Raw genomic sequence first — 14,568 nt, forward strand, 5'->3', positions numbered from 1 at the left:
CATCTGTGCCTACTTCCTGATATAGTAGGTATATCCAAATTCTGAGCAAATCAGCCTTTTGTTTTTCTGGTCCTGTCTGGTTTCTGGTCTGTTTTTCTGACAGCTAAACTTTTGTATTTGTTTCTTTCTCTTCCATTTAATTTTTGTATGGATTTTTGTATTTAAATAGTCCTGCACTCTGATTTATTGGGTTTTAAAGTAAGATCAGAAGCAAATATGCAGATGTAGTTTACCATCTTAACCAGAAGTAGACTAAATTTTAAAATTCCTCTGACTCTCAAATTTTATGTCTCAATTTCTTTGCTATCTTTATAGAATAAATATATCTTATTATTTATTTGTACACTTACTTGCTTCTTTATAATTTGTCTTTACCCAGTATTTAAAAATCTGAGCTCTGTCATTTCTAGTTATTTTATGTGAGCAACAAATAGTGCTGTGTTAAACAGGATTTATTTGTGTAGAAATTTTCTACATACCCCGTTTTGGAAAAAAAAAAATCTTTATAAAAAGAAATTTTATTGCTCAAGTTTTAATTGCAACCTAGTTCTGAGGTCAAAGTTAATTAGCACCATCAGAATTTATTGTTAGGTCTAGGGGTATTAAGAGTTGCAGAACCACAAAAATATCATGTGTGTCTTATTTCCAGTTTCACCCCTGAGTAATTACTTGGCATCTGAACAAGATTATAAAGTGCTATCAATCAATCATAATTCCATGTAAGACCAAGCACTTTAAGCATTTTAATTATCACCAGACCTGCTATTTGGTGAGTAATATTGCAGTTGGGGGCTTCCCTGGTGGCTCAGATGGAAAGGAATCTGCCTGCAGTGCAGGAGATCCAGATTTGATACCTGAGTCAGGAATAACCCCTCGGGGAGAAAATGGCAACCCACTCCACTTTTATTGCCTGGAGAATCCCATGGACAGAGGAGTCTGGCAGGCTACAGTCCACGGGGTCACAAAGAGTAGGACAAAACTGAGCAACTAAGAGTGCGCGCGCGCGCACACACACACACACACACTGCAAGCTGGATGCTTTCTAGTCACAGGTTATTGACCACTCTGCAAAGTATTGATTACAACATAATGCTCTCACAACTATTGTTTCTTGTAACTTTGGAAATGACAAAACAAGAACTTGGTAATATTGACTATGATTACTTATGAACATTTTCTCATATATGTGTGTGTGTCTATGAATGTGTGTATGCAGGCGGAACAAGAATCACATGAAATGCTTCTGGACAAAAGTTCTCCAAGTTGCCAAACCTCCAGGTTGGAGAATCTTGCTACACTTTAACATAGTAATGACTATGAGTGGTCCTTCAGCCTTTGAGTACATTTGACTTAGTTTAACCAAACCTTCCTGAAAACTTTGTTTTCTGCAGAACATGTTTGTTTTGCTTATTTTGTTTTTGTACAGCACTTTAAGAAAGGCTCCCATTGGAATAGGAAAGTGTTAGTCTCTCAGTCATGTCCGACACTTTGAAGTCCCATGGGCTGTAACCCATAGCCCACCAGGCTCCTCTGTCCATGGGATTCTCCAGGCGAGAATACTGGAGTGGCTTGCCATTCCCTTCTCTGGGGTATCTTCCCTATCCAGGGATTGAACCCAGGTCTCCGGCACTGCAGGCAGATTCTTTACTGCCTGAACCACCAGGGAAGCCAAAGCTACATGTGTGTGAAAGTGTTAGTCGCTCAGTCATGTCTGACTCTTTGAAATCTCATTCCCACCTTGGAATGGGAAGGCGTATGGTAAAACTATTTCGTGATACCTCTGCACAAGGCGAATTTTGTGTTTCCTGAACTTCGTTCAGTATTTGGCACATACTCATTAAATAGTTTCAAAATAACCTGAGCCAACTTGGATAAACTACTTTTTTATCAATATATTTTAAGCAAGTTCTTCAAATTATCATTTGAGTTGGTATGAGGGTTTTTTTTTCCCTCCCTATCTTAGATTCTCTGAAGGTACAACTGATCTGGTTTGCCTTATAACCAGGGGCTAGTTAAGTTCCCGCATATGTAATAATGTGAGCTGCCTCTAAACCATCTCCTGAAATAAACTTTGCCTCTGACATATCCACAGTGGAGAAATGGCTAAGCCTAAACAATCCAGATTGATCTGAGAGGTTGGCAGTTGCTTCAATTTCCAATCGAGTCTATATCATTAAAAATCTGTTTAAAAAATGGTTCTTTTTGTCAGTTAAATGTCATATGTGCTGGGTGTATTTGAAGTAATATCAAAGTATCTTATGTGTTATTAAAATTCTCTTTGATGATTTTTGTAGTGCCTCAGGCTTCTTATTTCAATTATATTTTGCTAAACTGTGAACATACAAGATATTGAAAAGATGAGAAGGAATGTCGATCTGATGGCAGGTCTTTGCATTTTTTTAAATAACAAAATGTTATGATTTCTTTTGTATCTATTTTTTGCTTAAATGAATGAATCTTTGTGGTGGATATATGTAGTTGAAGGTCATAGTGTATCAGTGTATTTTATCAAGGTGTATTTGCGGGGGATGGGGGGGAGCCTGATATTCTTGTATGTCCTTCACAAAAGCTACTTAAATACCAAACACACAGTAGAGAATCAGGTAACATTTGTTGGTAAGTCTAGTGTCTTACAGCTTCCCAGATAGCTCAGCGGTAAACAATCCACCTGTTAATGGAGGAGACGAAGGAAACGCGGGTTTGATCCCTAGGTCGGGAAGATCCCCTGGAGGAGGACATGGCTACCCACTCCAGTATTCTTGCCTGGATAATTCTGCAGATAGAAGACCCCAGGAGGCTACAGTCCATGGCGTCACAAAGAGTTAAATACAATTGAGCACAAGTGCACGATGACATGATTTAGTGTCTTATTGTGCTCAAACTGCTATTAAAAAATACTATACACTGAGCAGTTTAACAATTTTTTTTTTTCCTCACAGTTCTTGAGGCTAGAAATCCAAGTTGCTGGCAAATTCAGTTTCTAGTAAGAATCTTAGCTTGTACACAGCCACCTTCTCACTATGTTGTCACATAGCTTTTCCTCTGGTGTTTCTTCTTTTTTTTTTTTTTTTTCTTCTTATTGTATCACTAATCCTGTGAGGTCAGGGCTCACTCTTATGAACTCATTTAACCTTAATGACTTCCTGAGAGGCCAAATCTGAAATACAGCCAGACTCAATGTTAGAGCTTCAATCTGTGAATTTTGGAGCGACACAAAATTCAGTCCATAACCTCTGGTTTTATAAAATGTATTTTGAGCTGGTCTTGATTAATTTATTAAGGATTACATTCCAAAGCTTTCAAAGAAAGCACTGAGTGTTCTATTTTCTTGATTTTCTTAAATTGAAGTAACATTAGTTTATGTTTCATGTGTACAATACTGTATTTCTACTTCTGTATATTCTGTAGCATGCTCACCACCAAAAATTTAATTTCCATTCATCGCCATACAATTGTTCAGTCGCTCAGTCGTGTCTGATTCTTTGTGACCCCATGGACTGCAGCACGCCAGGCTTCCCTGTCCTTCTATGTCTCCCGAATCAGTTGATGATGCCATCCAACCGTCTCATCCTCTATCATACCCTTCTCCTCCTGCCTTCAATCTTTCCCAGAATCAGGGTCTTTTCTAATGAGTCGGCTTTTTGTATCAGGTGGCCAAGGTATTGGAGCTTCAGCTTCGGCATAAATCCCTCCAGTGTATATTCAGGGTTGATTTCTTTAGAATTGACTGCCTTAATCTCCTTGCAGTCCAAGGGGCTCTTAAGAGTCTTCTCCAGCACCACACTTCAAAGGCATCAATTCTTTGGTACTCAGCCTTCTTTATCATCCAGCTCTCACATCCATATGTGACTACTGATTTAGATGGGTAATACATGGGAAAACCACTGAAGTTCTTTGACAAAGAGTAAAAGAGAAATCCCAAATGGTGTTATCATTAGCTCAAAATACATAGTCTTCTCAACTGACTTTGGCCTCTGCATATTGTGCTGCCATTTGACTTTTAGACACAGATAACAAGGACTTTTCCCCCAGCAGAGTATATGCACTCATTTTTTTGAAGCTGGATTTTTGTAAAACATTCTTCAAATCAGGGAGTCACCTAAGGTGACTAGAATCTTTTTCCTTGAGGAAGAAATAACAACACTTCACATGACTTGTTTTAATCCTAGAGTTCTTTGTTGGTCATTTGTGTCTGATTTGCTATGGACGCAGTCAGAGTCATCCCTGCATTCTGTTCGCCCTTTTCACTATGCTGATTTACTCATAACCTTCACAATCATTTTTCTTCTTGAACATCATATACTCATGAGCTTATTTCAACTATGGGATTTGGAATACAATCCAAATAATAATACCTGTCTGATTTATTACTTTGATTCTTTGTTAAGTGGAGCAAAATTAATCTTTTTTTTAATTTAAAAGTGATAATGCACTTATATCATTTAAATATGGAAATCATGGTCACTGGCTAAATTTTTTAAGGGCAACAGCAAGAGATTTTCAAAAATAGGCTTTATTTTTAGAGCATTTTTAGGTTTACAGCAAAACTGAGAAGAAGGTACAAAAATGTGTCATTTATTCTGTGCCACTTACATGTACAACCTATCCCACTATCAATACTCCTCACCAGAACAGCATATTTGTTACAATCTATGAACCTACACTGACACATGGTTATTATCCATAGTACATAGGTTACATCCAGATTCACTATTAATGCTGTATATTCTATGGCTTTGGACAAATTTATAATGAGATATGTCCCTGATTATAATATTGAAGTAGTTTCTTTGTCCTAAAAATTCCCTGCATTCTCCCTCTACATCTTTCCTCATCCTCTAACCCCCTGCAACCACTGATCTTTTTACTGTCTCCATAATTGTGCCTTTTGCAGAAAGTCAAATAGTTGGAATCACAGTATGCAGCCTTTTTATACTGGCTTCTTTTACTTTCTAATATTCACTTAAGTTTTCTCCATGTCTTTTCAGGGCTTGATAGTTCATTTCTTTTTAATGCTGAATAATGTTCCATTGTCTGGATGTACTACCAGGAATTCATCCATTCACCTCCTGAAGGACATCTTCTTTTTTTTTTTTTTTTGAGATGCCTATTCAGCATATAGTTGGCAGGTTTTGCATTAAAAAAACACACACACACAATAAAAATCAGCTTCTTTGTTAGTGATGCTCATTGCAAAACAGAATTGTACAGAAATAAACAATATAACCTTCATTCTACAGGGACATCATTTGTATTGCTGAAGGGATACTGAATCATTGCATGATATTATTATGATTGGTATTATTGAACAAAGAACAGCAGCTCTTAAAAGTCAGTTTATCTCTGTGAGAAGTGAATCTGCTAAAATATAAATATGATATCATAAAGTTCATATCAGCACATGCTTTTTTATTCCATTTATATGGGCTTTAGTATATTTTTTAAATCTAAAATTATTCATATCTCATTTAGTGGATAAAAAAATCTTCTAAGCAGCAACTCTCTTCAGGTAACCCCAACTTAATCAATAATGAAAAAATTCTAAATCTTGAATCTTCACTGCTACTGCTGCTAAGTCACTTCAGTCGTGTCCAACTCTGTGGGACCCCATAGACGGCAGCCCACCAGGCTCCCCTGTCCCTGGGATTCTCCAGGCAAGAACACTGGAGTGGGTTGCCATTTCCTTCTCTAATGCATGAAAGTGGAAAGTGAAAGTGAAGTCGCTCAGTCGTGTCCGACCCTCAGCGACCACATGGACTACAGCCTTCCAGGTTCCTCCGTCCATGGGATTTTCCAGGCAAGAGTACTGGAGTGGGGTGCCATTGCCTTCTCCATGAATCTTCACTAGTGAATCAATTGATATAAATATCAATAGTAGATTCAACAACAATCAGTGGGTAATTGCTTAATTCCATCCCTTTTTCTAAATGAATCTAGCCAAATCAGAAGACAATGCCATTTTCTTGTGAAAATCAAAAAGAGAGGAGAGAAGCAGTTTTCTTCAATTTTCCATGATAGTGCCTTTCATAATTCAAGGACTATTAAGAAAAATAAAGTAGATAATGGTTTAGAAAGCACTTTTCAAAGTAGTATAGGCAGATAAGGAGTTAAAATAAGGCTGTAAATATTGGAAGAGAAGTCTTTTCTATGTCAGAATAACATCAGAGCCAATATCCACAGACTATTTAATGTTTTCCTTTATGTTCCTCCATATTCCGTAACTTTGAAAGGTGCCCCCAAGGTATAAACATACAATGTTTAATTCCGGACACAGAGGAGATAAAATTCTTTGGAGTTTTACTATGGCAGTGTTTCTCCAAGCATTGTTCTCTGGTCTACCTGCCTCAGAATCTCCGGTGGCCTTCTTAAAGAGAGTGGACTTTAGGAATCTTCAGGGACACTGTGATTCTGATGCATTCTAAAGCTTGAGAAACTAATTTGAGTGCATTTTTGCTGTTTTAGGAAAAATTTATTAAAGTGTAACACATAGGCCTTTTGATTTCATAACAGCTACCCGTAATTTCCCCTTTCATATTTACTCTTCTAGAAGGAAATTGTACTTCCGCTTTTTTTCCTGAGATTATGTTATTTAACTCATTCTTTCCAAAAAAATTTATTAAGCATCTAACAGAACTTTAAAGGTTTATCATTTGTCAAAGAAAACCGCTTCATTATTAGTTTTGCATTCCTAATTTATTAGGGCAATAAATACTTAAAAATGATCTTTGGTTAGATTTTTGGGAGAAATGTGAACTTTGGACACAGTCTCTGCTTGTGAAAAATAAGCCACCCTAAATTTTGAGGGCCACCCCCCCCCCGCACTGTACTGCCTTTTCTTTTACTTTAAGCCAAAATTGCTATTCTTTCTACCTACTGTGGTATTAAATAAAGACAGAACAAATCTTGTTCTTTGCTCCTCCATGCCACACCTTAATATATGGAATTTAAATGTATATTCTAGTATCGTGGAGATACTATAGTAGTAGATTATAGTGGACACTAGTTTTTTTCCTTTTCTTAGAGACATTGCTGATGATGTTTCATATATAAAATTCACAGTCAAATATTTTATGTGTCTTATTAAATACATGAAATGAGAATTAATGATCCTAGACATTTAAGTTGTTAGTCACCTGTCACCTTAATTACTCATTTTTCTTACCGTAGTCCACTCTTTTATGCTAATTGACAGCTCATTGGAATCGGTCAAGCCCTTACTGAGTGAACATGTTAGTCTTTCTATATGGCCGCTGAACGTCTTCAGAATAAAAGTGTTTTCTTTCTTACTGTTATCAGTAGAGCCTAAAATGATAAAAAACAACTTATATTCCTAGTAGTGGAGGTGATCTTTTGAAAACATGTGTCAGATCATGCCCTTTCCTGGTTAAACCCTTCCACTGACTTTCCATCTGTCTCAGAGTAAAACCCCACTTCCTTACACACTGCTAGTGCCCTATGTAATCTGGTTCCTCCTCACTTCCCCAGCCTACTCTTATGCCCTTTGCCCAGGCTCCTTCTCTTCCAAACACACTATTCCTCCTTCAGATTCTCCAGTAGAATGTCCCTTCCTGCCTGTGCCACAGCTCTGGTTGCTTCTTCTACATACCGCTGGGAAGCCTTTGGAAAGTTTGAAGATGGCCTGTAACAAGATGTGATTCATGCGAATGAATGAATGAATGAATGTACAGTAAGTTGAGAAGAATGCATTTCTTTTCTTAAACAGGAAGTGACATAGGCATTTGGGGGAGTGCTTTGAAATGTTTCAAATGTCTGATATTGGTAAATGTATTATGGATTGGCATGAGGCCTTTCTAATTGGCCCCAGAATGAGTTTAAATATGGTAAAGTTAGGATTAGCATTCTCAGAGCAGACCTGCATCTAAGCTTAGAAACAAATTTACATATAAATAGAAAATTAAATCAGTTTTCTAACCAGGTATTTTTGAAAATCCAATAATAGGTTAACAAATTTAAGGTTTATACAAGCACACAGAATATTTTTGACTTAATTTTAATTAAACTTCATGAAGTATTTGATGGATAAGTAAAAAGAGGAAGAAAGCATTCTCTTGGCATTCTGAATAGCACTGAAGGATATTGATGGCTTTACAAAAATGATCCCAGACTGCCTGTCTGTTACCCAGCCAAGTAATTCATAACAAAAGGCAGGTTAAAACACTTCACTCTAGAGCAGTGTGTTGTGAGATGTGAGACATTACATAAAGTTAAAGCAAGAACAAGCTGACATGTTTTCTTCTCTTTATTCACATGCCATTCTTTATAAGCAATACATTTGAAAATTTGCCTCAGAGCATTTTGTGTTTTCCTCTAGGGAAATGTGAAAGAAAATTATCTGTGTAGAAATAAAAACATATTAATGTGTGTTAATTTATTCTACAAGAGATGAAGAGGCTTATGTTGGAGTAGGACTGGAGTTAAGTTCAAATTGTGATTTCTGTGTATGAACACTGGAAATGTTCATGGCCAGTTATCACCAGTTTTTGAAGTGTGAATTGGTTAGGGGCAGAATTGTACATATATGTTTAATTTTTTGATATCTCTCTTTCCCAGTGTTCTTTTTTCAAGTACGGCCATTCTTAGGGCTTCCCAGGTGGCACTAGTGGTAAAGAACCTGTCTGCCAATGCAGGTTAGACATAAGAGATGCCGGTTTAAACCCTGGGTAGGGAAGATCCCCTGGAGAAGGGAATGGCAGTCCACTCCAGTGTTCTTGCCTGGAGAATCCCATGGACAGAGCAGCCTGGCCAGTTGCAATCCATAGGGTTGCAAAGAGTTGAATAAGACCGAAACAACTTAGCGTGGCCATTCTTAAGTTAAATTAATTAAGCTATAAATGGAGTACAACCGTTACCCAGGTTTCAATATAGTGTAAAAGGACAACCAAGGTTCATTCCTTTTGTCTGGAGAACGTAGAACAATGGACCCAGATCCAGATGCAGAGCAAACCACAGCAGGTCACATCTGCGTAGAGTAAGCATATGACAGCCCAGCTGCTAACTCCAAAAGAATTCTCTCTAATCAACTCCCCAAATTATTTTTACATAAATAATTTGTAAATTTTTGTCATTTTCTCACTTTGTTATTTTTCTTCTAAATCAGATCAGATCAGATCAGTCGCTCAGCCGTGTCCGACTCTTTGCAACCCCATGAATTGCAGCACGCCAGGCCTCCCTGTCCATCACCAGCTCCCGGAGTTCACTCAGACTCACGTCCATTGAGTCAGTGATGCCATCCAGCCATCTCATCCTCTGTCGTCCCCTTCTCCTTCTGCCCCCAATCCCTCCCAGCATCAGAGTCTTTTCCAGTGAGTCAACTCTTCGCATGAGGTGGCCAAAGTACTGGAGTTTGAGCTTTAGCATCATTCCTTCCAAAGAAATCCCAGGGCTGATCTCCTTCAGAATGGACTGGTTGGATCTAAATACTTCAATTAAAACCCCTTTTTCTTTCCTTTTTTCCTTTTCCTAGATTAATAAAAAGACTTGTCTGGCTCTTTGATGTAATGTGTATCCCACCTCCCCCATGACTTGTTTTTATACCCATTCAATACTTTAGCTTATACTCCTTACTACCTTAATTTCTTCCTTTTGGTGTCTAGGGTATTGTGAATAGATATCTGGGCTTAAATTGATTAAAATTTAAATATTAGTGTATACCTGCCATCCTTCTTTATCCTAGGTTGACTTTCTAGCTTTTTATGCTGTTTGTTTTTTTAATTTTTTATTTGTTTAAAATTTTTGTTAACAAAATGGACGAGTTCAGCATTATAACTTTCACTTATATTCTATTACTTTACCCCTACTCTATCTTGTTTAAAATTTGGAATCTTTCCCCCAAATAATTGCACTTTTTCTTCCTGGGGCCTTTTTTAAATGATGAATGAGTTCAGTGTTTTTGTCCTTGATTTGGAACCAGACTCGCCATTTGTATATCTGCTCTTGGAGTTGTTTGTTGTATGAGACTGTACTTCATTTGTTGGGGCTTTGAAGTTTCAGTGTTTTTGAAAGTCTCTGGAAGACTACCTGATATCTAGGGAAACTCAAAACTGGAAAATACCAGATGGGTGGATAGCTTTCAGAAAAAAGGAGGACATTCCAATATTTTATAAGAGTTTGGACCCTCCCAGAATTATAACCAATGATTTCCTACTATTTTTCATGAATTCTATTCATTCATTCATTCATCAAATATTCAATAATTGCTTATGGGCCTCTTTCATGAGGGTTCATTTTTTATGTGGTAAATACACATAGCAGAAAATTTACCATTTTAATAATTTTTAATTATGCAATTCAGTGGTATTAACTACACTCATCATGTGTTGCAGCCATCCCTACTATCAATCACCAGAACATTTTCTTCATCACAGATTGTACTCATTAAGCAATAATTCCTCATTATTTTGCCTTTTAAGTATCTGGTAACCTCTACTCTACTTTCTGTCTCTAACGTTTTGACTACTTCAGATAAATGGAATTACATTTGTCCTTTGTGTCTAGTTTATTTCAGCTTGCACACTCTTCAAGGTTTATCCAAGTTGTATTATACATAAGATTTCTATTCCTTTTCATGGCTGAATAATATACACACACACACACACACATATATATGTATACATAATATATAAACCATGTTTGTTGAGCTTTATATGAAAACATATCCCTGTATCTTCCCTTTATGTCATAACCATACAAAGGTACTTAAACAACATAATAGTCTCATATAATAGGAAAATATATCATGATTTCAATAACTTTGTCTGAGACAGATTTATATAATGAATGATTTTCTGAAAAATTTTATAGAGTTTTTACTAAGCTGACCAATCCCTTAAATTTAAAAAATGAGTTACTTATCTCACAAAAGGGCTTGAATAGGATAGCAAAAAAGAAACAAGGGAATAGCATTAAAAATGTTGACTCACTAACAATCAAAAATTGTTAAATTTTTTAATTGTTAAATTGTAAAATTGTTAAATTAAACTGGTGAGATTCTGTTTTTTCATTGAACAAATAAGCAAAAATAAATGTTTTAAGATACCATAAAGTGATTGATGAAAATATGGGATATCTGGCTTCATGTCCTTCTGGTTATTTTGTAGACTGATGGAGTTTAAATACATAAGAGTGCAGATTCCTCTTTCATAAATTGTTCCTGAAAAAGAGTTAAGGCTGCTCACAAAAGTTAACCTCTACAATCAACTTAAAAATTCAACAATTGATGACTAATTAGATACTTTATAATGTATTTTAATAAGTACTTAAGTACTTACTTTAATAAGTACTTAAAGTACTTACTTTAATAAGTACTTAAAGTATTTACTTTAATAAGTACTTAAAACTGGAGACTACTCCAGTTTATCTGGAATTTGTTTGTATGAGTCAAAAAAATGTTTAGAAAAAATAATTCAAGGATAAAGGAAGAATGAAGCAATAGATTCTATGATCCAGCAATCCCACTGCTGGGCATACACACTGAGGAAACCAGAGGGGAAAGAGACACGTGTACCTAGATGTCCATCAGCAGATGAATGGATAAGAAAGCTGTGGTACATATACGCAATGGAGTATTACTCAGCCATTAAAAAGAATACATTTGAATCAGTTCTAATGAGATGGATGAAACTGGAACCTATTATACAGAGTGAAGTAAGCCAGAAAGAAAAACACCAATACAGTATACTAACGCATATATATGGAATTTAGAAAGATGGTAACAATAACCCTGTGTACGAGACAGCAAAAGAGACACTGATGTGTAGAACAGTCTTATGGACTCTGTGGGAGAGGGAGAGGGTGGGATGATTTGGGAGAATGGCATTGAAATATGTAAAATATCATATATGGAATGAGTCACCAGTCCAGGTTCGATGCCCGATACTGGATGCTTGGGGCTGGTGCACTGGGACGACCCAGAGGGAGGGTATGGGGAGGGAGGAGGGTTCAGGATGGGGAACACAGGTATACCTGTGGCAGATTCATTTCGATATATGGCAAAACTAATACAATATTGTAAAGTTTAAAAAAAAAAAAAAGTTTCAGTGTCCTCCTGATCTATACATGGTTAAAATGTTGCTTTGGATTTCTATCTCACTTTGGTGGCTTAATTCTTACCTGGTGGTTTGACTATTTCAGGAATATATCAGAGAAATTGAAATCTAACTTTAGTACAGTTTTACTGTCTTAATTTCTTTTTTAATGTAATTTTGTTGATTGTGGTTTATTTACAATGTGAGTTAAATTGTGTAATCAGCATAAATGTATGCAATCAAGCAGTTTAATTAGGCAATGTTATTTAAGAAAGTAGCTACAGAATTCAGATATTCATAGCATTTTAGAAATTCTTGGAACTGTATTTTAAAACTGCTATTGGAATGGTAGTTGATATTCAAATTTAAGTATTTCTCTTTTCAAAAAAAAAAGGGAAAAATACAGTGAATTCAATGGAGTAAAAATATAGTATTATAAATATGATACAGTTTGTAAAAACATCAAAATTTCTTGACTAAATTTGCATTATTCCTCTTATTCCCAGTTCTATTCCTCATTATTGTCCCAGTTTTTTATTTGAAGTATTTCTATCATTATCAAAGAGGCTATTTGGAACATGATTTTTTTAAACTGAAAATCATAGGTCTACATAAAGAAATATTTTTTCTGTGTCAAGATATTTCACCCCAATACTATCTTGAGTTGTCTTAAGGGGAATTAGACAAGGAGATGAATCATGGAAGTTTTCAGCTAATAAATACTCAAGAAGTTCTAATGAAATGAATACATCTTTGTATATAAAGTATTTCTTATTTAAATATAGATAGCAAAGTGTCAGTTTTGTTTAAAGAATTATATGCTTCCTACTGTAACTAATATATTATTTATGAATCCTTGCCTAACAATGCCTTTGATATTCAGAAGCATAAATCTTTCCTGTGATTTCTTTTAAAGAACTTTTTGTAAAATTATTTGGAGATGTCAAAGCTGAATAGTTTTGCCCATTGCTTTGTGGTTCTCAGGTCATGTGAAAATATATTGCATTAAATATATTAATTAAATGTGAGAAGTAGAATAACTTGGGGGAAAATCACTTTGTCTTGCTGTATTAATCTCTCTGAACATTTTAAAGGATGCTACAGATAGAATGTTGTAACACTAATACTTTACTTGATGAAACACATATAGAAAAAGATGATAAAATATAGGAAATTGCACAGAAATTGATAGGGCTACATCTAATTTTCTCAAGAAATAACCCCCCAAAATATAAGTATACAAGGCTAAGAATTTTAAGCAGAGAAATGAGAGTGCCTTAAGCAAGAGCTGCTATGATAGAAAATGCCTGGTCACCACCCTAAGTGTATCAGGACATATCGCAAGGAAATAGCCTGGGCAGTTTTAATGAACATCTATTATAATAACAAAAAAAAGCACAAAGATGAATAAAGACATGACACCTCCCATGGATAAGTTCATGGTAGTTTGTGAAGGAATGGCATTTAATCAAGAATTACACTTTCAGGAGAAGAACACAGAAATGGGTTTGATTAAAGTTCTATGAGGTCACATTAAAATACTCTGCCTAGGAAAATCTTCTATTGGTGATGAGGGAAGGTTTCACCAAGTCAGAATATTTGAACTTGACTTTCAAAAGGTAGAGACATAGGAATTTTTTCCCTTGCTATAGAAGTAACACATTATAGAAAATGTACAAAATAAAGATATGCCAAAAGAACAAAACAAATCAAATTGACTGCTTACAACTTGTATAACAGAAAAAAATCACTAGTAATACTATAATGTATTTCTCTTCTTAATTTTGTGTGCATATGTATGGTTTTCCTTTTAACCAATTCAAACAATACTATTGCAGTTTTTTATACTTATTCATAAATCATTTTGCACATCTAAGATTTCCACAGCATCAAATCCTAGAAGATTTTTACTACAGATGGAAAATATGCACATATGAAATTCTGATTAAAATTGGAATCTGCCTACCAATGTTAGAGAGTACAATACTATTTTCATAAAATAACCTTATCACATCCTGACAAGTACAATTTTACAATAAATCTTTGTGAGTGTAGTATATAAAAAATTACAGTTTATTGTATTTCTCTGACTTCTTAAAATGTTAAATATTCTAATATATTTGGTAGTATTTATATTTCTTTGCTGTGAATTATCTATTTATGGAATTTGCCTATTTTTTAAATTTGAGGACTAGTCTTTTTAAAAAATTTGTTAAATAGGATATATGTGTGTATATTAAGGAAAATATACATGATTGAAATTTTATAGATCAAAAAGACAGCCTTCAGAATGGGAGAAAATAAAAGCAAATGAAGCAACTGACAAACAACTAATCTCAAAAATATACAAGCAACTCCTACAGCTCAACTCCAGAAAAATAAATGACCCAATCAAAAAATGGGCCAAAGAACTAAATAGACATTTCTCCAAAGAAGACATACAGATGGCTAACAAACACATGAAAAGATGCTCAACATCACTCATTATCAGAGAAATGCAAATCAAAACCACTATGAGGTACCT

At 35.3% G+C, this 14,568-nt stretch overlaps 1 protein-coding gene across 3 annotated transcripts in view; it reads left to right on the top strand.

Annotated features, from left to right (window-relative positions):
* PLXDC2 (plexin domain containing 2) overlaps positions 1-14,568 on the top strand; it is a 425,372-nt gene that overhangs the window by 148,690 nt on the left and 262,114 nt on the right. The window contains exon 1 of one of the 3 annotated variants that reach the window (XM_010859898.1): positions 7,418-7,687. The exons of the other annotated variants lie outside the window; for them this stretch is intronic. Within the exon in view, the coding sequence (XP_010858200.1) occupies positions 7,681-7,687 (7 nt within the window). The 5' untranslated portion in view covers positions 7,418-7,680. Of the gene's footprint in view, positions 1-7,417; positions 7,688-14,568 lie in introns of those variants that run through there. 3 annotated transcript variants of the gene reach the window in all.

The sequence above is a fragment of the Bison bison genome, unplaced genomic scaffold (genome assembly GCF_000754665.1).
Source record: "Bison bison bison isolate TAMUID 2011002044 unplaced genomic scaffold, Bison_UMD1.0 scf7180017864461, whole genome shotgun sequence".
Taxonomy (NCBI): domain Eukaryota; kingdom Metazoa; phylum Chordata; class Mammalia; order Artiodactyla; family Bovidae; genus Bison; species Bison bison.